The sequence below is a fragment of the Glandiceps talaboti genome, chromosome 18 (assembly GCF_964340395.1).
Source record: "Glandiceps talaboti chromosome 18, keGlaTala1.1, whole genome shotgun sequence".
Taxonomy (NCBI): Eukaryota; Metazoa; Hemichordata; class Enteropneusta; family Spengelidae; genus Glandiceps; species Glandiceps talaboti.
In genome coordinates, this window is record NC_135566.1 from 12,280,001 (window position 1) to 12,302,430 (window position 22,430).

Below are 22,430 nucleotides of genomic sequence, written 5' to 3' on the forward strand. Positions count from 1 at the left end.
ACAAACATGAAATATCTCATATATTGTATTATATGCAAATTAGGTTATTTAGCATGCACAAATTTCATTCAAAAAAACTCGATCCTAGACATACCTAGTACAAACATGAACATCTCAAATATGGGATTATATGCAAATTAGGTTATTTAACATGCGTAAATGTTACTCAAACACCTGTCAATCCTAAACATACCTACAAACATGAAACATCTCATATAGTGGATTATATGCAAATTAGGTTATTTAACATGCGTAAATGTTACTCAAAAACCTGTCAATCCTAGACATACAATCCTTGGCAATGGCACAAAATTTGAGTTGAAAAAATCTCTCAAGAAATTAACGTTTTATGAAAATACATCTATTTCCTGAAATGGCATTCCCTTTATTTGCGATTTTATGTTATTTATGTTATTCACCAGAGTTAAGGAAAGCTTATAAACTCAGCTTGTGCCACTTTAAAAATACTTACTTGAGTTGAACCTTGAGGTCCTTGATGACATCAGCATCACTAGAAACTTTCTTTTCATGTTTTTCTTTATCATCTTTCTTCTCTTTATCTTTGCCATCTTTGTCCTTGTCTCTGTTATCCTTTTTATCATCTGAATGATGAGTTCCTGGTTCTTTTTTCACCTGTTGATGATCCTTGTCGTGTCCCTGATCCTTCCTATCACTATTACAAACATCTGTTTTTAACTGTAAGATGTAATAATGGAAATCTCTTGTGAATATAGTCAGTACTCTTGATATGCCTTACCCTGATCTTACCTTTTTCCTATATTTTGCTTGGATTATGAGACAAGACATAGTATACAGCATACATACTGGGACTAGTCCTGTATTTACCCTGTTGTTATCTTTTCCCTATATCTTGCTTGGATTATGAGACAAGACATGGTATACAGCATACATACTGGGACTAGTGTTGTATTTACCCTGTTGTTATCTTTTTCCTACATTTTGTTTGGTTAGAATACAAGATACGGGATCCAACAAATATACTGGGGCCAAGCATTCTCCAATCTTGCCGTTTAGATGACACTGATAGCAACTGTACTTTGACTATCAGTTAGAAATGTTTGCTTGTACACATTTTCTTTGTGTAATTCATGCATACTTCCTCCTGTATTTGATACATAAAACTGTACAAGCCAAATCTTTTAGAGGAATGGACAGATGGTAAGGTGTAAACTTAGTGTTTCAAAAACATTACCACATGGTAAATTAGCAAGGGTCCATTGTGAAAAAGGCAGAGTTATCATAAAGAAAGTTATGTTCTAGCTTGGGTGATATGATTGCTGTTATTTAAGAAGATCATTGTCTCAAATTTTTAACTTAAATCAAATTTTCAATTTAGAATTTACAATATGTTCTCTCTAGTACAGTTTTTGTCAGCATATACTAGTAATGTGATTGGTTTATCAGTGACACACATGTCTTGAGAGAGTACATTTTCAAAATAGTACGTTCCAATATTTTACAAGACAGAACAAAAAGCAACCCCCCCCCCCCCCCCCCCCCCCATCAACTCCCTATGAGAACTACACTTACTTTGTGTATTTCAGTACTTGCTTCTCTAAGTTTCTTCTTGTACCTGCCTGCCTCTGATTTCAGTTGCTGGTTGTGTGTTTGTAGACTGGTGATGACATGCCTCATCTCTCTGTTTATAGGACCTATTACACAAAACATCGCAGTCACACAAAATTGTTTCACACTGTTGAAATTGAACACTTGCTATGGTTCTACAGGTCTTATGAACAATCCTAATTTGCCATTGAATATATCACACAATATACTAATTTCACAGACATAACATGAGTTTTAAAACTGTCCTAACAGCCAATACTTTTTCCATACAAAATTCACTGTCAACCTTTCCCTGGTGTGCAGGCAAGGAAATGTTGTATATAAAATAATATACTGGTATCAAAGTGAAGTGATTGATATGGTATCACTCTTGAACCATACTTAAAGATTGACCAATATCCATCACTGATAAAATCAACTCTCAATTTTTTACCAGGATGTTCATTGGTTGAGTGTATGTTACTGTTATATTACCAGGTTGTTCATTGGTTGAGTGTTTGTTATGTTATATTACCAGGTTGTTCATTGGTTGAGTGTTTGTTATGTTATATTACCAGGTTGTTCATTGGTTGAATGTTTGTTAATGTCACATTTGCTCTCCTTGTTCATCAGTTGACAATGTTTATTATAAGACACTGGTAATCCAGCCTTGAGTGACTGGTGCAAATTAAATCTATTGTTCTTCAATGTGGTAGATTACACAAGTGGGTGATAGTAGTTCCTCTGTTGTGCAATTCACCCTGTGATCAAGATAGTGTAAACATTGGAAGTCATAAAAAAGTGAACTGCAAGTTCATGGAACCGTGTCAATAAAACTCTGTGACACCTCCCTAATGAGATTATAATTAAACCAATGTCCACTCAATACTTATCACTGTGATTGTATCAACATGTTGTGACAATAGTTTTAGTTTGTGTCTATCTTAGTAAACCGAAGGCTCAATTACCAGAGTAGTATTTAACTTGTCTGTTCATTGGCTGACACTGTTTACTCATGTTTAATATTACCTGCTTGCTCATTGGTTGACAGAGTTTGTTCAAATTCAATCCTCAGCATCTCGTACTCCTTCCTTACTTGGGCTAGTGTGTCTTCAAGCTGAATAACTTCGGTCCGCAGTTTCTTCTGGCATGATAATTCATCAGTCTGAAAGCAAACACACAACAAAAGTGGATTTGTATATTTGTAGGTGATTGTTGGCAAAAATCACAGGCTCTACAAACTATCACAATATGATAACATTGTATCTAACATGATTTAACAGGACAGGGGAGAAAGACTCATATATTCCTTTCTAGTGTTCATGTACTAGTCCAGTCTAATTTGAAAGTGACCATATGGATGAGAGAATTAGGTATTTATTTTGGATTTTTAATTTATAAAACAATTTTATTATGGCTTCCTACTTGAAAAATCAATGTGAAACAACATAGACCAAGTCTGTATTTGTAACTCAATACATTGCAAAAAGCTGATAAATATGTAAAATGTTTGTTATTGTACGTACAATAACACATTTTTCAGCTTTTTGCAATGTATTGAGTTACAAATACAGACTTGGTCTATGTTGTTTCACATTGATTTTTCAAGTAGGAAGCCATGATAAAATTGTTTTACAATTAAAAATCCAAAATAAATATCCAATTCTCTCATCCATATGGCCACTTTTAAAGTCCACAACTGTTATTGCTTGGATGATGTGCTCTGGTAAATTGTTCCCTTGAGATATGATGGGATGAGAGAAGAAATATTTGTAAACACCTTATGGTTATCCTGCCATTTAGAATGTACCACAAACATGTATGTACGGCTTTCCCTACACACACTACTTATGTACAATTCATCTACATTACCCCCTAGCTCCATCCCAAATCATAAATGTGTATGAAAATATTCCTGTGCAAGTTCCTTTTCCTTTCATTTCACATCTGAAACACATGTGACCTATTTAAACTTTGGTGTGCATTAATTATGAATACATAAGGACAATAAATTCAGATACTTCTACGGAAAATGTACCATCCTAACTAAAACCCCAAAGCAAGACTGAAGATTGCAGACTATAACTGAACTGAATTTCAAATGCTGCAGCCCAAAATTTAGAGACTGTAAAATCAGATATTAGAGTTAGTTTTAGTGTCAGTACAGCTATAATGCATTTGACTAAAACTATTTCAATCCACCCACCTCCATTTGTTCTATTTGTCGAAGATGTGAATTTTTGGATGACTGTAGTAAGGCCCTGGCGTCTTCTAGCTGTGACTTCATTTGCATAGCCTCATTCAATAACACGGAATACTGCGACTGTAGGTTTTTGTAGTCTGGCGTTTCTTGAATCACTTCTGCAGGTATATGCTGTAACTTTGGAAATCAGGTAACAATGAACTTGAGTCTTTTTGTACAAGATAGTAGGTAGGGATATGTCATAACTTCAGAAATCAATGACAATGACTTTTACTTTTTTAGTACAAGATAACAGGTATATAGTTGTAACTTTGGATATCAGTTGACAATGAACTTGGAAATCAGTTGACAATGAACTTGAGTCTTTTTTGGTACAAGACAACATACACTAGTATACTGTCGACATGTCATATACCTAGGATTGAACACTATGTACTTTAAACATTAATTTCTTCAGTGGTACTCTCTATCCTATGAATTTGGCCAAATGTTTGTTTTCAAGATATTTAGGTACAAGTTGCAATTGATTTAGAAATAGTGCTGACAATTTCAATGATGTAATTATAATGATTTAGCCCATGGAATAGCATGTGTATGGAGTACATTTTACCAACTCTCATAAAAAATTCTGAAGAAAATCTACTACAACTGCTGCTAGGAAAAGTAAGAATTGCAAAAACTGAAGTCTTCTAAATTCGTAAAGAGCAGCAGCAAACAATGCTAGATATTATAGAGTGACATGGAAATGTCAGATATAGGCTTAGTAATTTCATATTTGGACAAAATCAGTGTGTGATGGCAGTACACAATTGTATGGTATCACGAATGTATAATTCATACAGACAATATTACAACTACTGAACTTGCTATCTAGGTATTTTAATTAATTGTGAGGCCAGTCAACTGCTGTGTTGTTAATGTTGTAATGACTCTTCTGTGAAGAAAATGTCCATATTTTCATCAAGCAATATCATCCATAATTGAAGCAATTAAACATTCTCATTTTGGTTTCTCCAAAATTGACATTAATGCCTAGATATAAAATCACAGGGTCACACAGGGGTCATGAAAGTAGCCTTTTAATTTCACTATTCAGTCAAATATGATTATGACAAGTTGTTGATATTTCATACTCACATCTAATTTAAGGGTTTCATTTTCTTTAACACAAACTTGATATTTTTCTTGTAATTTCTCCACTTCAGCCAGTCTGTTGGAGGCTAGTTCTGTTTGTTCATTCAACTGAGAGTTTAGTTCTTCAAGCTGTACATGGAAAACAGAGAGCATTTTATCAGAATAGGACAGTCAATACATGTAATCAAATGCACTGAATATACTAAAGCTTGTTGTGCCACCATGTGACAAATGCCACCCCCCCCCCCACCCCCAGTTCAGGTCTATTCCAACCAAAAATGTATACCCCATTTTAGACCATGTATTTTTGGTAGGTTCCTCATTTTAACAGTAGTACACATTTGCCTTCAATACTACATTACACAATGGGGTGAAATCTAAAACTGATTGTAAACTTGCCAAGGAAACTCCCCATTTCAAACCAAGGAGGCATTTTGTGAATACAGGAAAATATTTTAGACTAGCAATTTCGAATTGGATCCCATTTTAGAGTCTTTCTCCTGAAATGCGTACCCAAGTTCTGACCACAAGGTAAGCTGAAAGATCAGCGGTTGTGGATGCTTTTATTGGGGGCGATGATAAGGACGATCAGAGCAATGTATTTTACAATGTAACCACAAGATTGATACCCAAAGCACAGCAAATGTATAGACAAACAAGCAGAGTATTTCATATGGTTGTCAATATTTCCAAATCTTTAGCAGAATAGACAGCACAACAAACATTTCAATTTTCAAAAACATGTATTTCTAACTTTTCACTTTTCCTCTAAATTGTTCGAAAATATGAAATCTACGGTACATATAAACACATATCTTGTACAGAATAGAAAGTGTTTGCCTTACCTTTCCTTGTGAAACAGAAATGCCACCAGCACCATCAGCATCTCTGTACATCTTTAACTTGGATAGTGCATCACTCAGTAGATTTTCTAGTTTGTCAGCCCGTTGTCTGGCTTTGTCTAGATCATACTGCAGATTATCTACTAGATTGCTCAATTCTGCTGTTTTGGTCTCTGATGCAAGAAGTTTGTCACTCAGCTCAGCAAACTAAAATATTTACACATAAAAAGTTGTATTTCTATCAGCCAACTAATCTATTTGGAAGAAATTACTTTCAGTAAAATGTTGCAGGAAATCTCAGTCTTTATTTTGGCAAACTAACATATTGCAGAATATCATTCATTTTTCTACAAGGAAGAAAATACAGTGTCAAATAATTTTTTTTCTGAATATGAAGCGACATACATTTTTTTTATTTATCAGGGAAATAAAACTTAATTAAATATCAAAATGTGCAAGAAGGTTAAACTACACAGAAACACACTTTGAATTTTGATTACTTTATCAAACTGTGTGACAATTTTGACTATTACCCTACTCATTGCAATATAGAATGTATGGAAACACACAACAAACTGTTATTATGCATGTGGTAACATTGATATATCATTTCAAGGCAGAATAGAAGTGGTATCTGTTATAAGGACGTCTGTGGTCAAGTAAGACTAACGTCCATTAATGTTTGTTAATAGGAAACAGTATGCACCACAATTCTGGAAGCCAAAATCATTTTACAGCCTTCACTAATATTTTGCAAAACACTGCTAAAATAATAAACACTAAACTGAATACTGAGAATGTTGTATCTCTAAATCTTACCTTCAAAGTTGTGACATGGTGCTTTTCTTGTAGAGATGTAACTAACGATTGTAAACCTTTATTTTCTGTGTGTAGTTCTAAGTTACTTGTCCTAATAACTTCATCTAAGTCACCTACAAATAACAAGAATATGGAAATGGTGATCTAAATAATTTTGACTACATAACACTTCTACATAAGTTACTGTGTTGATATAGTTCATACAATATTTATGATGATGCAATCTTTTCCCAACCAAACACCTCAGAGCAATCAATCACACATGGTTCACTAGAGATGATCATAACAAGTCAAACCAATGTGAGAGAGAGAGAGAGAGAGAGAGAGAGAGAGAGAGAGAGAGAGAGAGAGAGAGAGAGAGAGAGAGAGAGAGAGAGAGAGAGAGAGAGAGAGAGAGAGAGAGAGAGAGAGAGACAGAGAGACAGACAGAGAGACAGACAGAGAGAGACATAGAGACATACAGAAAGAGACAGACAGAGACAGAGACAGAGACAGAGACAGAGACAGAGATACAGAAACAGAGAGAAAGAGACAGAGACATCAACAGTTCAGTTTGATAATATCTGAAGGAAAATTAACTACAACAACACTAAGTCAATGAACTAGACTGCAAAGGCGAATGTAACACATAAAACAGAAAATTCAATCAAGCTTTACTTACTATTACTTTGAATTGAGATAGCTAATTTTTCATTTTTCTGTTGAAGTTTATCAAACACTTTGATAAGTTTAGCTATGGCTTCCTTGGAGAACATGGACCTTTGTTGTAATTGTTGTTCTATTTCATCTGACTCACTACTGGAAAGGAGCGTCAAAAATGACACAACGGCTTCATTTTCTGAAAAAATAAATGCATCAAATTTTACAACACTTGCAAGAAATAGCTTGATTTTTGAGATCATAATAGCCCCCTTCTGGGTGCTAAAATAATCCTACATGTCAACATCAAGGGTTATACACTGCCCAAATGTAACTCAGTGAGTTGCTGTATCAAACCAAATTACTTACCCAGAGCTTTCTGACATTTCCATCTCAAAATTGGGAAGTGTTTTTGGTATTTTTTAGCTATCAAAACTTTGCGTTTATGGAACCACATTAGTTGATACTGTCAACAGTATGTGAGGCATATTTTAACAAGTAAACACTGTAACCTTATATGACATGTTATGGTTCATCAATTACGTTATTTTTCTGACTGGTCACCGCTTGAAGTCTGCACAAAATTCTCAAAAGTTGCAACACTGGTAATCAAGAAAAATAAACACTTAAGTGATAAATTCAGTAGTTTGTACCTTTTGTAGGTTGTTTTTCTTTATTTTCTTCACTTTCACTAGCACTTGAACATGCTTCAGTGTCTACCTTATCCTCTACTTGGTTTTCACCTTCAGTTGTTTCTTTCTCTTCCTTTGTAGCTTCAGTATCACTGGCAGGCTCTTCCTCCTCATTGAATCTCTTTAGTAACACGCCAACATCCTCATCAAGCTAAACAATGATGATGAAAAAAATTGTTTATCTTCCCCCAAAAAGTATGAACTCAGCAGCTTCACACTACATCACAGGGACTTCAGGAATAAACGTATTTTCATAAATGTTGGGTTCTGGAAAGTCATTTCATGATTTCACATCTCATAATATTTGCTCAGATGCCATGAAACACCAAATAAAATCTCTTGTTCATCTCCATTGTTCTTTCAGTGATACACCATTACATGATGGGCAGTATGCCCTCTAATGACATGACATCCAAATTTTGTTGTTGTGAGTCAAAATGAGAAAAACTTTGATTTCTTGCGAGTCACCACATAGTAAGAGATAGGGGAACACAAAATTTTGGTCCATCACTAGAAATTGTGTGCGTCAGTGGCGCATCAAATTAGCATAGAGGGTACACACTGATGATGAGTCTTAGCATATGATGAATACTTACTTGCTGTGGATGAAGGGGGTGGCATACTGACAACAAAGGCATAACTATGATTGATAGCCCTCTGTAAATATATACATGTATCACTATTCTATATTTCAAACATACCTGTGACCAATATCTGTTTAAAAGACACAGCACTGCTTCATCATTGGCTTGTCGCCTCTCAAGTCTCTGTATTCTGTCTCTTAAATCTTCCTCTACACTTTTCCTAATATCAAGTCTCTCGGCAAGTTTCTTGTTTTGGAATTTCAATACTTTTATATCCATTTCTTCCTGCAAACAACAAAGAAGAAATACATATTTCTGGTATTAACATATCATGACAGTCAAGCACGCATATTTTCGCTGCTGGTTCATCCATGTTTGTCATACAACTTTACAAGGGGTATATACATAACATTTGTTAGAATGCTTACAACTTTGATTTGCTTAAAATGGGGCTGTCATAAACATTTAACTGACAGCATTACATCTCACTTGGCTTGTGCTTGCATTTTTCAGGAATATTCATACAAGTAATATTGTTTCTGTAATCTAAGCTGTTTACTCTTCCGCTTCACTTTTCAAACTCACTCCTGCTGACTCCCAACAGTTTTTGTTACTGAAAATGAAATCTGCTTCTTATTCAATATTCAGCTTTTGAACGTTCCTACAACACTTTGAAAAACTGTACATTATAGTCACAAATCTATCCTTGTATGATAGACAATACGCTAAATCAGAAAGTGTGAGTGTCCTGAAGTCTTAATCAAAACACTGTATTGCTACTCATACAACTTAATTCCAGCAGTCTTAAACTTAAGGCAATCCTTTAGTTTTCTTACAACCCAACCTCGAAGGAAAATGTTTATATAGAGGTCACTAGATTACATGTATTGGTTACATAGCTTGTCTCCACATTTACTATAACAAGTCACAGACATTGTTGAATTTGTAGTAATGCAATGCATGTTTGATGCAAACTTTTATGTTTTCAATCAAATCTGAGATGACACACAAGTTGTTATTTCAGATTCTACATATTGCTTGTATGTGACATGTTGATTGAGTGCATAGAAGTGTGTGTGTGTGTGTGTGTGTGTGTGTGTGTGTGTGTGTGAATTTGCTATACCTGTGATGACACTGGTCCAATCTGTACTGGATCCACCAATGTTTTCTTGTTTGGTGGTTCCTCTGATTGACTTGTACCAGGCATTGAGTTGGAAGTTCCCTCCATCTCACTGGCTGGTCTCTTGGTTGCCATACTGATGGAATGCTTGTTCTGCAAAATAAAAAGAACATTTGGAATCAAATGGTTTTAGGATTAGACTTCCTCTGAATAAAAACAATAACAACTTGCACTTGTAGACATCTAAAGTGAGGCCCTATAATGTTTTCAAATCCCTTTGTTGCCATTGTTTCAACTCTACTACGCTCGGATAGAATTTATGAAATTCATCCATAATGAAAGGTAACTCAGACACGAACTTTAAAATTTGTAACAGTTGACACATAAACTAAAATTACCAATATAACCTATTCCCAACCACTGTCATGTGTCTACGTATTCAGTTCATTCATTTGCATGCACTGTTATGTACCGTTTTTGCCAATCTTTGATCAGATCTGCATTTATAATTTACGCATGTGGTATCATCAATACTTAATAAATATGCCAAAAGACTTATAGGAGTCGTGCATTCTGACTCTTAGCTGAAAATTGTCAAATTTTTCCGTGTTCCCATTTCTTACCGACACAAGATGGTAGATCGTCGCCCGGATGTCGACATAACACGTATTACTTCCGGGTTATATATGACCCAAACCTGTACATTGATTGGACAAGAGAGATCATGTGCCCATCACATGACTTAATACAAGGAAGAGAAAAGTTGATAATTGAGTTAGCAACGATGGCAGAAACTGAGATCAGGAAGAGGAAGAACGTCTCCGAGGGTGCATCGCCCGATAAGAGCGATCTACCAGAAATCAAACGTGCGACAGATGAAGAAAAGAAACTCCCTCTTGAAGACAAACTGAAGATAATTGACGACGAAATCCGACTTCTGCGAGCATTTTGTGTGCAGTCTGGTTTCAGTCAAGCAGAAATTGAAAGTTCAGCAAGACCAGTTCTGGGATTCCTGAAAGACGCAAATCGACAAAAATGGAAGCACAGGGCTATTAAAGTGGTCCTTCTCTTCTCCCTTGTGGCTTTCCTGTACTACTACGACCCTGCATACGATTTAGTTCGTGTCTATTCGAGATATACACAACTGAAGGTAGGACAGACATAAAGCATAATATGAGGTGGGAAGGGGCACAGGCTAGGGACGTGTGAACTTTAGTTTGCATATATTCATGATACTATTTCAGAACTCGTACTACCCATCCTGTTGTCCATACAGTTTATGTGCATTGACAGTCACAGTTATAATTTATCATTTTTGATCTTAAAATGTTTCATTTCAAAAGTTTATTCGATATATCATTTTGCATTTAATACAACATCGTTTATGTAATAGTTAAGTGTTTTATACATTTTTAATGTTTTTGTTTATCATTTCTATGAAATAGAAAATGTATGCATTATTTTATGTCAAATAAAATATACTATGATTTAAAATCATATGAACTAGATGACTAAACTATATTTGCAAACATTAGGTGGTTCATGTTTAGAAAAAAAAAATGTGTTTGCAGATCAAAATTGTATGTACTTGATTTGAAAGGTGAAGTAAAAGTGGAGATAACAGTTTAAATACTTTAGAATGTGGTGACATCTGAATATACTGTATTGTGTTAAAAGGGATATATTATAAAAGAGACCAGTTTAGTGCAGTGAGGTGACAAGTCTAGACATGTGTTTTGACCCATGAATACATAATGAGAAGGAAGCAGCATCAGAAAATACTCAGTCAATTCATCAAAGCAAGTTAGTTTATCTGTGTCTTTACAACACCAGTTGATAATTAACTCACATGTGGTATAAATGTGGTATGATTATCAGTGTGGATAATTTTATGAAAAATGTAATAAAGGATAAAAAGTTCTTCTTATGTAAAACATATGGAAGGTAAAACGTCCGTGGGACCCTTCCACAAATAATATTGTCACAGAGGAAACCAAACAAATGTACACTTGGATGGACTGTATAATTAGGTCGTATGGTTAAATAAGTTAATAAATACAAGTCTGGGTGTTTTTCTGCTGCATTCAAGCGGAATGACAGGCTCAGAGGAAGTCCTTACCAGTGGAATATTCATCCCATCAAGTAACCACGCCCTGTATACATTGTTTCCAGCTGGTCGAGTTGAAAATTAATATGATAAAATAACTATGATGCAAGCCAAGTTTTTTATTAAATTTTTGATAAATGATTAATATGAAGAATATCAGGAATGTAATAGTGACAGTGATGTAATGATACAATTTGGAAGTCAACATTTTGATTTTATATTTCATTCTTACTAATATAATGGTTGTTTAACTGCCAAACTTAGACAAAAACACTATCTGGGACAATCCTAGTTTCAAATTGAGATTGGTGCAAGGTCTAATTTAGGACCAGTTCCAATTATAGTCAGGTTCTGGTCTCAGTTCAATTCTGGGACCAGTCCAAGACTTAAACATTCTCAGAACCATCTCAGTTCTGAGATGGGACCTGTCCTTGATAGGGTTTTAATAAAACTGGATTCTCAGTGGTTTGCTGTGCAAGCTTAGCTAGTAACACTTCTGTGTAGCTATACTTCCATACCCCTTGAGCACTTTGGATGCTACATAAAAAAATCTGACACAGAACAACCTTTTGTAAATGCTATATTATTATTAGCCTAGAATTCAGGCGATTGGGGATTTTGAATTTTGATTTCCTATGTTGGGGAAATTATGAATTCAAAATCACCATCTGCATGGAGTCCGGAGGGCTATATTATCATAGCCTCTTTAGATTCATTTCTAGTATTATGGTCTACTTGGCTAGGATTAAAATTATAGATGATATCATGATCAAATATGATCTATACATGGCTTCAACTTTGTTTTGACTCTGGTACAATGAATGATTTGATATAATATGTATTTTTCACATTTTCTAATTTCAGACCTTGAAGTATTGGGATTGGACTGATATTTATGAGAATGATTGCATCATTGAGAATCCGTACTATGAAGTTGCCAGTTTGACTGAATCTGACTGTGAGGTGAGATATTTAAAGGGGCACAAGCTGAGTTGATACTTCTTGGTGGTCATTTTTTTTGCTACATATTAAAAAGTTACCTAATTATGTGCAGTGTTGTACTTATTGAAGCATACTAGTATTGTTATTGGCAGAAGTCAAACCTGCTGTTCAGGCATACTTCATAACTGATGTGATATAGTAATGTAGAATGCACCAATATTAACGTTATACTATGGTAGAATAGTATTATCAAGGTTTTATGCAAGTATTTTCATTCAAGTAAATAAGCTCTAAAAAGTCAGTTAGATTATACCATAGTATTTGTGTAGCTTTCTATAACCATACAGGTGATTGTGAATACATTCAAATATTTGAATGTGCTGCTTTTCCATTATTGGTCAAATAAGTTTCAACTCTTAGCCTATCAGATACTCTGTGTTTGTGTGATATTCTTATCCTGATAGAAATACCTCAAAATAAAACCAACTACTCGATAGCCTGTTTCATAAAGTTTGATAACTATATATTTGGTTTTTTGATACCTCAGAACCATTAGTCTGTGTCATAGAGTTTGATAACCTTATTTTGTGTTTTGAATACCTCAGAACTAACTAGTCTGTTATAAAGTTTAAAACGCAAAAGACTCCCTAGGCCAATGACTTTTTCCACTATAGAGTCGGAGCTTCACTATCGAGTCGGATCTTTCATACTCTACTAATATCAATTTTAACTTGAAAGGAATAATAAAAAATACAATCAAACCTATTTTTTCCTTATCCACGCATTGCATATATATTGTCCAACGAATATTTATTTATCTAGATATGAGGTGAAGAGGTGAAAATTGAGCTAATGCAAAGAGTAAACTTGTCTGCATATATTATAATATATATGCAGACATGGTGTTGTAAGGGTTAAAGTGTGAGAACTATATTTTGTTTTGTTGATAGGATTGTGAAGGTCTAGATGAGATAGAGGGGACAAGTGAAGTAACTGAAGATGAGATGACAGAAGAGTTTGTTTATGTCCATGTACCTGTCATTGTAACTGATGCCATTGACAACTGGAAGGCATACAAAGAGTTTGATACAGAATTCATTGCCAAGGTATAAAATCAATACCATGTAGTAACAGAGTACAAAGATGATTTCACTTTAATAGTAATGGATACTTCTACTCACAGAGTCAAAGAATTTCTTGGAAGCAATGATTTGAATTTCCAACTGGGGCTGTTTTTGTAAGCAAAATTTTGAATTTGAACAGAATGGCAGAATATTCCCCCTTTGTAGAGCCGCTGTGAAAATATAGCAAATCACCATCACATCCTGTCTATGAAAGCTAAGCTTGCCATCCCATATTGTATATTCCATGCCTTGTATCAAAAGAATTATTCCTCAATAATTCATCAACCTCACTCCCTTCACAATTTCCTTAGTTGTTGAGAATAAATTAACAGAAAATAATTATTTAATTTTTCAGTTATTTTTTGATGACTCCGTCATTAACAGTACAAAGATCTGTAACTTCTACAATGCTGATAACAGGTACACGTATGTCAAACAAGTAATGCGTGGTATCAGAAATGGTACAAATACAGAATGGCATATGCACTGGGAGAACTGCAATGACCGTCCAGTCAAACAGATCCGAAAATACTACCAGAGACCATACTTCATACCCCCAATGGTTGAGATGAGAATGTCTAACTGGATTTTTGTATCATCTGGAGTAAGAAAGGGGAAACAGCAAGCTCTTGGTTCAGACTTCGTCTCTGTAAGTCTTTGTCACATCACATTTTGCCATGCATGGCCATGCACCCCACCAGAACTGGTCACTGGTACCACCCCAGGGCTAACAAGTTATGCGCAAAAGATATTAAGATTCAAAAATAATAACCAGAAATAGAATTGACATAAATGAAGTTTGATACACTTTCACAGAGTTCTCCTGAATGTTGTCTCCCAAATAAACAAAAGTCACTTCTATTTTATAGAAGACTTGCATTGCATAAATGCTTCACAATGTTTTATATAGGTTTCGAAATGTCCCTAACACATTACCGGTAATCAATCACAAACATTTACAAAGTAGGTGAATCCAGTAAATAGTTATGTTCAAAGGTACCAAACAAGAAACCAAGTAGAGATGTTAAAAATGTGACTTCCTTGCAAAAAAATTATCATTTACACTTTAGCTCTATTTGTTTGATTGTTTTATCATGCGTTTAAATCTATTGTATGTACAGTGCTTTCGAATATTAATAAATAGAAAAGGCATTTCAGAAAATAAATAAACTTTTAAACTTTAAAATTTTCCTGCAATTGAACATTTTATGAAATTCTGAAAAAGAATTTTGTTTGCCTTTTTTATCTCAATTACATGTGATTGTTTATTGTTCTTGATTTTCCAGTCTTTAAACACAGGCGCTTCAATGACCTGGTTTGCCCAGTTGAAAGGTCATTATGAGGTCAAACTGACACCACATCATATTTGCAAGGATTCATGTAACGTGATTACAGCCACTCTGAGTCCAGGGGACATGTGTAAGTTGAATTTGTTAGGTCCACAATTAAAATCACAAAACCTGAAACAGGAATGTCATCTGGCTCAACAAAAATCTTACCAGCAGAGATATCTGTCGAGTGAGACAAAAACATGTAGCAATGTTAGTAACGATAAAATGTAACACTGTTGGTAAGATTTTTGTATGTGAAAATGTGCACCGAATAATATTAAAGTAAGCACACTTGAGTTTGAAAAGAGATTGAGAAAAAATGTATTAATTCCATAATAATATTACATATGTAATCTCAACAACACAGACACTGATGTTAAGATATTAGAAATTGCTAATATTTAAATCAATGAAATATGAAATTATAGCTTTACATGTAAGTAATATAATTGTGTTATGTAGATAGCAGCTTTAATGAAGTGAACAGAAGATTGTATTAATACTTTCTTCATTTTTGTTATGTTACAGTGGTATTCACAAATCAAATGTGGACATTTGAGTATAGAGTGGTCCAAGAAGACGACGCTGTGGCTTTATCATCAAGTGGAGATTTCGACTAGATAGTACTAATGTACAATACGACTACAGCTTGCCACTATTTATTTCTTCGTAGGCTTAGTTTTCTTGTCAAAAAGTTACCATAATACCTGTGCACTTATAGTACTGGCACATTGATTTTTTTCATTAAGTATGTGTATTACACCATATGTAGACTATTAAAGATATGTTATGATGTTCCACCCTCACCGGCCTCCTCTCACCGATGTGTGAGGGCGCCCCATCACAGCATTCCGTACAGACTACACCGTATACTGGTGATTGGAAAAGAGAAAGATTGTAGACTTAGACTTTGGAGTGCTTTCAAAAGCAGGTTCTCAACCAGAAAAAAAGAGTATCTGAATTTTTGGCAGATTTTTAACCAAATAAGTTCTGCAGAGTTTAACTGGAGTGTAGTATTTTATTCAAGTTCAAACATTCCAAGTTTCCTTTCTACAGTACTAGTCTCCTGTTATGCAGATTGCAAGTTTAAGTCTTACCTAGAAGTTTGGCCAAATTATTACAGTACCATCATAATGGTAAAAGACAACAGATCAAACTTCACACACTTAGAGGGCACAGCCGTATACCAAAGTTCACAAAGCTACAGGGCATATCTCAAGCTTCAAGGCACGTCATAATGAAATCACAGCTCAAACTTTATTGTGTTATCTAATTATTAAAGATAGAAGTATATTTTCTGTATTTCGGGAAGATGGGACTGAATATTCTATTATGCTAATTTGTTGTCACTCTCTCTTGGTGTTGGCAATGTAGCTCCTCACACATAAATTCTATTCACAAAGTAGAGAGAAGTTTGTGATTGCTAATTCTAGTAACATATGTGACTCTGGAAAATGATTTGTTTATCCCCAATCATAAATTGATGTAATAAAATGATTTGTTTATCCCCAATCATAAATTGATGTAATATGGAAATTATGGTACATTAATGAACAATAAAAATCAACAAGCATCATCCATTTTTGTGTCAGAATCTTTATTTACATCTGGAAAATTCAATTATCAGATGTCGTAATCAGTGTACAGCCTGATTACAGTGCTTCCAATCAAAGTATGAATGATGAAGTGCTACAACATATTGATACATTACAGAACTTGTCCTGATGCAGTGACATAGCTATAGTAGTCACAACATTGTCTACTCAGTGTCAAAGTTGAATTACTGGTTACTTTGATAATGCTGCCGAACAAGTGCGCAATATTCATTATTGCAAATAAACCCTGTCTATTGGTAGATATCATCATGGCTAGATGTACACAGTGATGTATTAGACAACAACCCTTGGTAACTGTAAGGGGTACCAAATTTGATATGATTGAAGTTATCAGTAATGATGCACACAATTGCAGCACATCATTGATCTGACCTTACTGATTTCTGTATGAAGACACAGACATACTTTGGTAATTTATCAATATGTTGCAGTATTTCATTCATACTTTGATTGGAAGCACTGTAACAATGTGTATCCATTTATTATCGCTGTCACAGGCTCTCTGTGACTCACCTGTGGAAAAGAATGAGTCATCTGAATCAATCTTCCATGGGGAAGTGTAAACTGTTGTTCAGCCCTGTCAGGCTTGTAACCCTCAATATAGTTAAAACTGACAACATAGTACGAAGGCCATATCTTACAGATTTGGGGAAGTGCAACATTTATACTATTTATATGGTGAGTCATGAATTATTCATGTATGCTCTTCATAACTACATGCAAAAGCAGTCCAATATGAAGAATGTCAGACATACACATTACTGTTATTACTAACAGACTGTTCTACAGTCCCAAGTTATACATCGGTTGTCTGTTCTGAATTTAAACACTGTCGCTTGGCTTCAAAGACAACAATACTAGCTGCCATTGCAGAATTTAAACTGTCCATGCCTCTTGTCATAGGTATGTAAATTTTACTGCCTCCAGTAGTATCACTCAATTCGACAGCCTGTTGACTAAGTCCATGTGTTTCCCCTCCAATAACAACAGCAGAGTCTGTTATCCAGTTTATGTTGTAAAACTCTGTTGTTGGTAATTCTGCTAATTTTTGTCCCAAATCTTCATGATCGTCTTCATCAACTAACTCATCCCTTGCTATCATGTTCAGCAGTTTGTGAGGCTGTCGCAACATCTGATTTTGAAAGTTCGTTTTCCTTGATTCTTGTTCTTCATTTTCCAAGGCAGCCATTTCCTCTGCCTCAGAGTTTCTGCAGTCTGCTAGATACACAGTGGTGTCATCATCTAGGTGACTTTTGACATCTTGCCAGTGAAGATTGTGTATGATTGGTGCTCTGAAATGTGCTCCTGCTCCAGCACGAAGAACTTTAAGGTCCCAAATATCAACACAACCTGTAAATGAGATAGGGATGGTCAATAAAACATGGATGGAGATGTGCTCACTTTGTCACACAAAATCTATAAATTTTCCCTTTGAAAAATTCCTTTACCAGGTGGCCAATAAAGTTGGTCTAGAAATATCTCCATATTCAGTACATGGCAAAGTTTTGTTCAAAGCATTGTACAATTATCCGTAACACATCGCCATGCATTCAGCAACACATTTGTGAAGATATGGGATTGTTCTCAAGTAATGACCTCAATGCCCCAATGGTCAGAAAATCCCAGGTCATGGATCCTGTTTACATAAACATGTTCATGGACCCATCGGGTAGGTCTTTTAGAATCTAGGTAAGCACCCATGTCTGATATCTTGGGGAATACTTTTTGAATCGCGTATTTTGAGTTGCAGGGAAAAAATGCAGCAAGAGATGGAACACTGACAATTAACATATATTCTTCCTATGACCAGACTATGATTTCTTCAAACCGATTACTATACTCACCTTTAGTTACAAGTATTTTCTGACATCCAGCTGCTACAGCAGATCTGAGTAAAGCTCCCAGGTTACCGGGTTCTCTGATGTTATCACAGATAACAGTCAATGGAATCTTTCCCTCCTGTGACTCGTACAGGAAATGTTCAAAAGTAGGCATTGAGAATACAGCTGAGAAGGAAAGAGATGATTTGAAATTGACTAAATTTTAAAAATCTTGAAATAGTATAGTTTAATATACATATCTATGATTCCAATCCAACGGAATATGGTGCATTGCAAAGAACTGTGGTGTGAATTTCAAATATGTGATAATCCCTGATGTAGAGTGATTGTCAGGAGAGGTAACCTACTGCAGTACCACCTGATGTGGAGTGATGAGTAGGAGAGCTAACCCACTGCAGTACCACCTCTGTGGAGTGATGAGTAGGAGAGCTAACCCACTGCAGTACCACCTGATGTGGAGTGATGAGTAGGGGAGCACTGGCACCTACCCAAGATTCCCTGTGGTGTAATCACATCAGACCATAGTTTGACTTCTCTGAATGGGATTTTCAGGAGGTCTGCACCAGTTTCATTCCAGGGTACACCTTCTAAATTTTCAACTCGACTGAAATAAATGGTTTGGCACTCTCCACCAGCCAGTATGGCATCTGTAATCAGTCGTCTTCCTTCTAATAGTACTTTCTTAGTTTGTTCTCTGTATTTTCTGGACTTCACCATTGTCAACACCCTCCTGTAAATACACACACACAATTTGCTCTCGTTAACCATAATACAGAAATATTTACAGCTAACATTATGCCTTTTCAAGCAGTTTTTCGAATATACACGTCCATGGTCATTTGTACAATTGTGATTTTTCAGCACTCTTTTCAAATTTTTGTTGACTGTGAGTCTTCTTTGCCATCATTTCTTGAAAATGGCTACTATGTTACATGTATATTCACAGGGAACATGCACACCAGTGACTACTTTGAACAATGTAGAACAACAGACATATACTGTGGTAACCACATAAGCTAGGTGAGCATGTCCCCTGGTTAAGAATGTAAGTCATCAGAGTCAAAAGTTAGCATAGTGACCATTTTTAGAGAGTGAACAAGATGTGAAAAAGGAAATGACAAAAATATGACTCAAGAAATCAACCAACTGGTTATGAGAAATGAAGAGAAAGCATTGAATAAAGAAGCAGTATGTGTTGGTTTTACCACAGACACTGGAGAGCTCCAATGTCTATAGTTTCACAGTGAACAATGGATGAAAATAAATATTTTATATGATACCAACGGGTAATGTTGGGCGACAACCCAGGCCAAGCTATCCCAGCATTCCTATTACAAAATAATAAACATGATAAATCAGGAAATTAAAAATAGTAAACTGTGAATTGCTGCAAATTTACACCCATACGGTATTCAACAAAGTTATCCTTTACATTCACATTTAAAAAGTTAACCCCCCCCCCCCCCCCCCATCCACCCACCCACCCATCCATCCATCCACCATGTGATACATGTAAGTGTTCTGGAGAAGTACTATGCACTTCCAATAAATGCTGGAATCTTCTGCCTTTCTAAATTGAAAGATTACAATATCTTTCCACAGGATTTCTGTACACTTGCAATTATCGCCACTATCTTCTTTTTTTTTGAGATTTATTAAGCTCACTTTCTTTAATTAAGTCATAAATTACAGTTGCATGAATATTCTTATCATTGTAGCAACTGGAACTGTATATTCGCCTTTAAGAAAACTTAGTGAACAGTTAGCAAACCAGTTGTATCTTGAACATGCGAAAGGTGCATGGCCATCATTCTGACCCCCCACCACCCCAACCCCCTCCCCACCCCCAAACCCAACCCCACTCAAACACACACTGACTGAAAGGTCCCTTACCTTACTCGCTTATCATCTGGTCCAACTTTATCATACTTGAGCTTCGGTTCAGTTACTTCGCTCGTACCTACTTCGACATACTGCGATTTTTCATACAGGATTTTGTTTTCTTGATATTGATCCACGTGCTGCCCCTCCTTCCCAACATTGTCAACTATTGGTTTAGTCCCTCCGATTCGACTTGCGGAACGTACCCTGTTCGTTTCATCCAAATCAGATGTTATCACCCTCACAGGTTTCCTCCGTAACCCCCTCCTACCATAATTCCTGCACTGAATGGTGTAAATATTCGGGAAAAACTTTGCATACGTAGTTGACGAAGCTTTGGCAATGCGATTTACGCACATGTACATGGACGCAGACATCTTGGATAAATCTCTCCATCACTCTACTATGAGGGCGTGCTATATAACGCTATCGCATCGGTTATCAGTGCCCAGTGATGTCATCATGTCAGCGTCAGGTCGTCTGTACAGGCACGTGTAATACTTGACAGGTCTATAATTCATGTGATCAACCTAGTGAAAAAGTGCGATACATTGTGTCAGACATTTTAACCCATTAGTCAGCCATTGAGAATTATGGAAATTGAACAAAGTGAAATGCAGGAAGAGAAACCTACAAACTTCACAGTTGCATTGATGGCTGGAGGTGTTGCTGGTACTGCTGTTGATATTGCACTATTTCCAATTGATACTGTGAAAACTCGACTTCAAAGTGAAGCAGGATTTTGGAAATCTGGTGGACTACGTGGTATTTATTCTGGTCTGGCATCAGTTGCAGTAGGCTCTGCCCCCAATGCCGCCATCTTCTTCTGTACCTATGAATGCTTCAAACAAAATCTTGGCAGTCATGTTCCAAGCAGGTACCACCCAGTTGTCCATATGATAGCTGCATCTGTAGGTGAAGTATCAGCATGTTTGGTACGTGTACCAGTAGAAGTAGTCAAGCAGAGGGCACAGGCAAATAGAGAGTTGTCCAGTTTGTATATCTTCAGAAGAACTATACGACAAGAGGGATTTTTTGGTCTGTATCGAGGATATTGCAGTACAGTTTTAAGAGAGATACCTTTCTCATTCATACAAATGCCTTTGTGGGAACTAGCCAAAAATATATGGTCCAGGAAACAAGGTAGACTCGTGGATCCATGGCAATCTGCAATATGTGGTGCTGTAGCGGGTGGAATATCTGCAGCACTGACCACACCTCTTGATGTGGCTAAAACAAGGATTATGCTTGCTGAAGCTGGCACTGAAACAGCATTACTGACAGTCGTTCAGAAAGTGTGGATGAAGGAAGGGTTGCGAGGGTTGTTTGCTGGTGTTGTACCAAGGACTCTTTTAATCAGTATCGGTGGTTGTATTTTCTTTGGTGCATATGAAAAATCCAAGACACTCTTATCATAGAGGGACTGTGTGAAATGTCTGAATACTTTCCAACTTTACAACAACTTGTATCTATCAGAACATGTATAGTTGGCAAGCTAGGCTAGACAAATACTGGAAGGCTGCACCATTTCTAGACAACCACTCTTCTCATCTTTCCTATCAAATCCATCAAACTTGCAAGTTTATACATGCACTGGACTAGACTTTAGAAAATCCTTTGAACCTTAACGACCTTTGACCCTATCAACAGTGAGAAATGATGATGATGATGATGATGATGATTATGGTGGTGGTGGTGGTGGTGGTGATGACGATGATGATGGTGGTGGTGGTGGTGGTGGTGGTACTGCTGCTGCTGATGGTGATGATGATAATGATGCATGGTGATGGTGGTGGTGGTGGTGGTACTGCTGCTGCTGATGATGATGATGATGGATACTAATACTTCATATTTACTAATGAATTTCTGTTTCATTGGTAAACATCTGCTCGTGTTGGATTTTCACACTTGTCAATGATTTACATACTGATATATGTGATTCATTAGATATTTGATTTATTGGATAATTTATTTACATACATATATTTA

The 22,430-nt window shown here is 35.9% G+C and overlaps 4 protein-coding genes across 4 annotated transcripts in view; 2 read left to right on the top strand and 2 right to left on the bottom strand.

Annotated features, from left to right (window-relative positions):
* LOC144449592 (E3 ubiquitin-protein ligase BRE1A-like) overlaps positions 1-10,240 on the bottom strand; it is a 16,351-nt gene extending 6,111 nt beyond the window's left edge. Inside the window, exons 1-12 of the mRNA XM_078140155.1 lie at positions 10,223-10,240; positions 9,603-9,752; positions 8,597-8,764; positions 7,857-8,046; positions 7,226-7,402; positions 6,565-6,677; positions 5,749-5,952; positions 4,907-5,032; positions 3,773-3,946; positions 2,596-2,731; positions 1,552-1,673; positions 473-696 (exon numbers count right to left, since the gene is read on the bottom strand). Coding sequence (XP_077996281.1) covers positions 473-696; positions 1,552-1,673; positions 2,596-2,731; positions 3,773-3,946; positions 4,907-5,032; positions 5,749-5,952; positions 6,565-6,677; positions 7,226-7,402; positions 7,857-8,046; positions 8,597-8,764; positions 9,603-9,734 — 1,766 coding nt within the window. The 5' untranslated portion in view covers positions 9,735-9,752; positions 10,223-10,240. The remainder of the gene's footprint in view (positions 1-472; positions 697-1,551; positions 1,674-2,595; positions 2,732-3,772; positions 3,947-4,906; positions 5,033-5,748; positions 5,953-6,564; positions 6,678-7,225; positions 7,403-7,856; positions 8,047-8,596; positions 8,765-9,602; positions 9,753-10,222) is intronic.
* A 113-nt stretch (positions 10,241-10,353) lies between these two features.
* Positions 10,354-16,635, top strand: LOC144449465 (uncharacterized). The gene is made up of 6 exons (XM_078140001.1): positions 10,354-10,749; positions 12,571-12,669; positions 13,599-13,754; positions 14,128-14,421; positions 15,059-15,191; positions 15,632-16,635. Exons 1-6 carry the CDS (start codon positions 10,384-10,386, stop codon positions 15,721-15,723), a joined length of 1,140 nt encoding a protein of 379 aa, XP_077996127.1. The 5' UTR covers positions 10,354-10,383; the 3' UTR covers positions 15,724-16,635.
* Positions 16,636-17,027: 392 nt separating this feature from the next.
* On the bottom strand, positions 17,028-20,818 carry LOC144449674 (rRNA methyltransferase 3, mitochondrial-like). The gene is made up of 4 exons (XM_078140247.1): positions 20,454-20,818; positions 19,049-19,290; positions 18,564-18,725; positions 17,028-18,069 (listed from the first exon to the last, which is right to left on the bottom strand). The coding sequence occupies exons 1-4, from the start codon at positions 20,816-20,818 to the stop codon at positions 17,516-17,518; spliced, it is 1,323 nt and encodes a 440-aa protein (XP_077996373.1). The 3' UTR covers positions 17,028-17,515.
* A 216-nt stretch (positions 20,819-21,034) lies between these two features.
* Positions 21,035-21,859, top strand: LOC144449443 (mitochondrial S-adenosylmethionine carrier protein-like). The gene has a single exon (XM_078139976.1). It carries the CDS (start codon positions 21,035-21,037, stop codon positions 21,857-21,859), a length of 825 nt encoding a protein of 274 aa, XP_077996102.1.
* Positions 21,860-22,430: the final 571 nt, after the last annotated feature.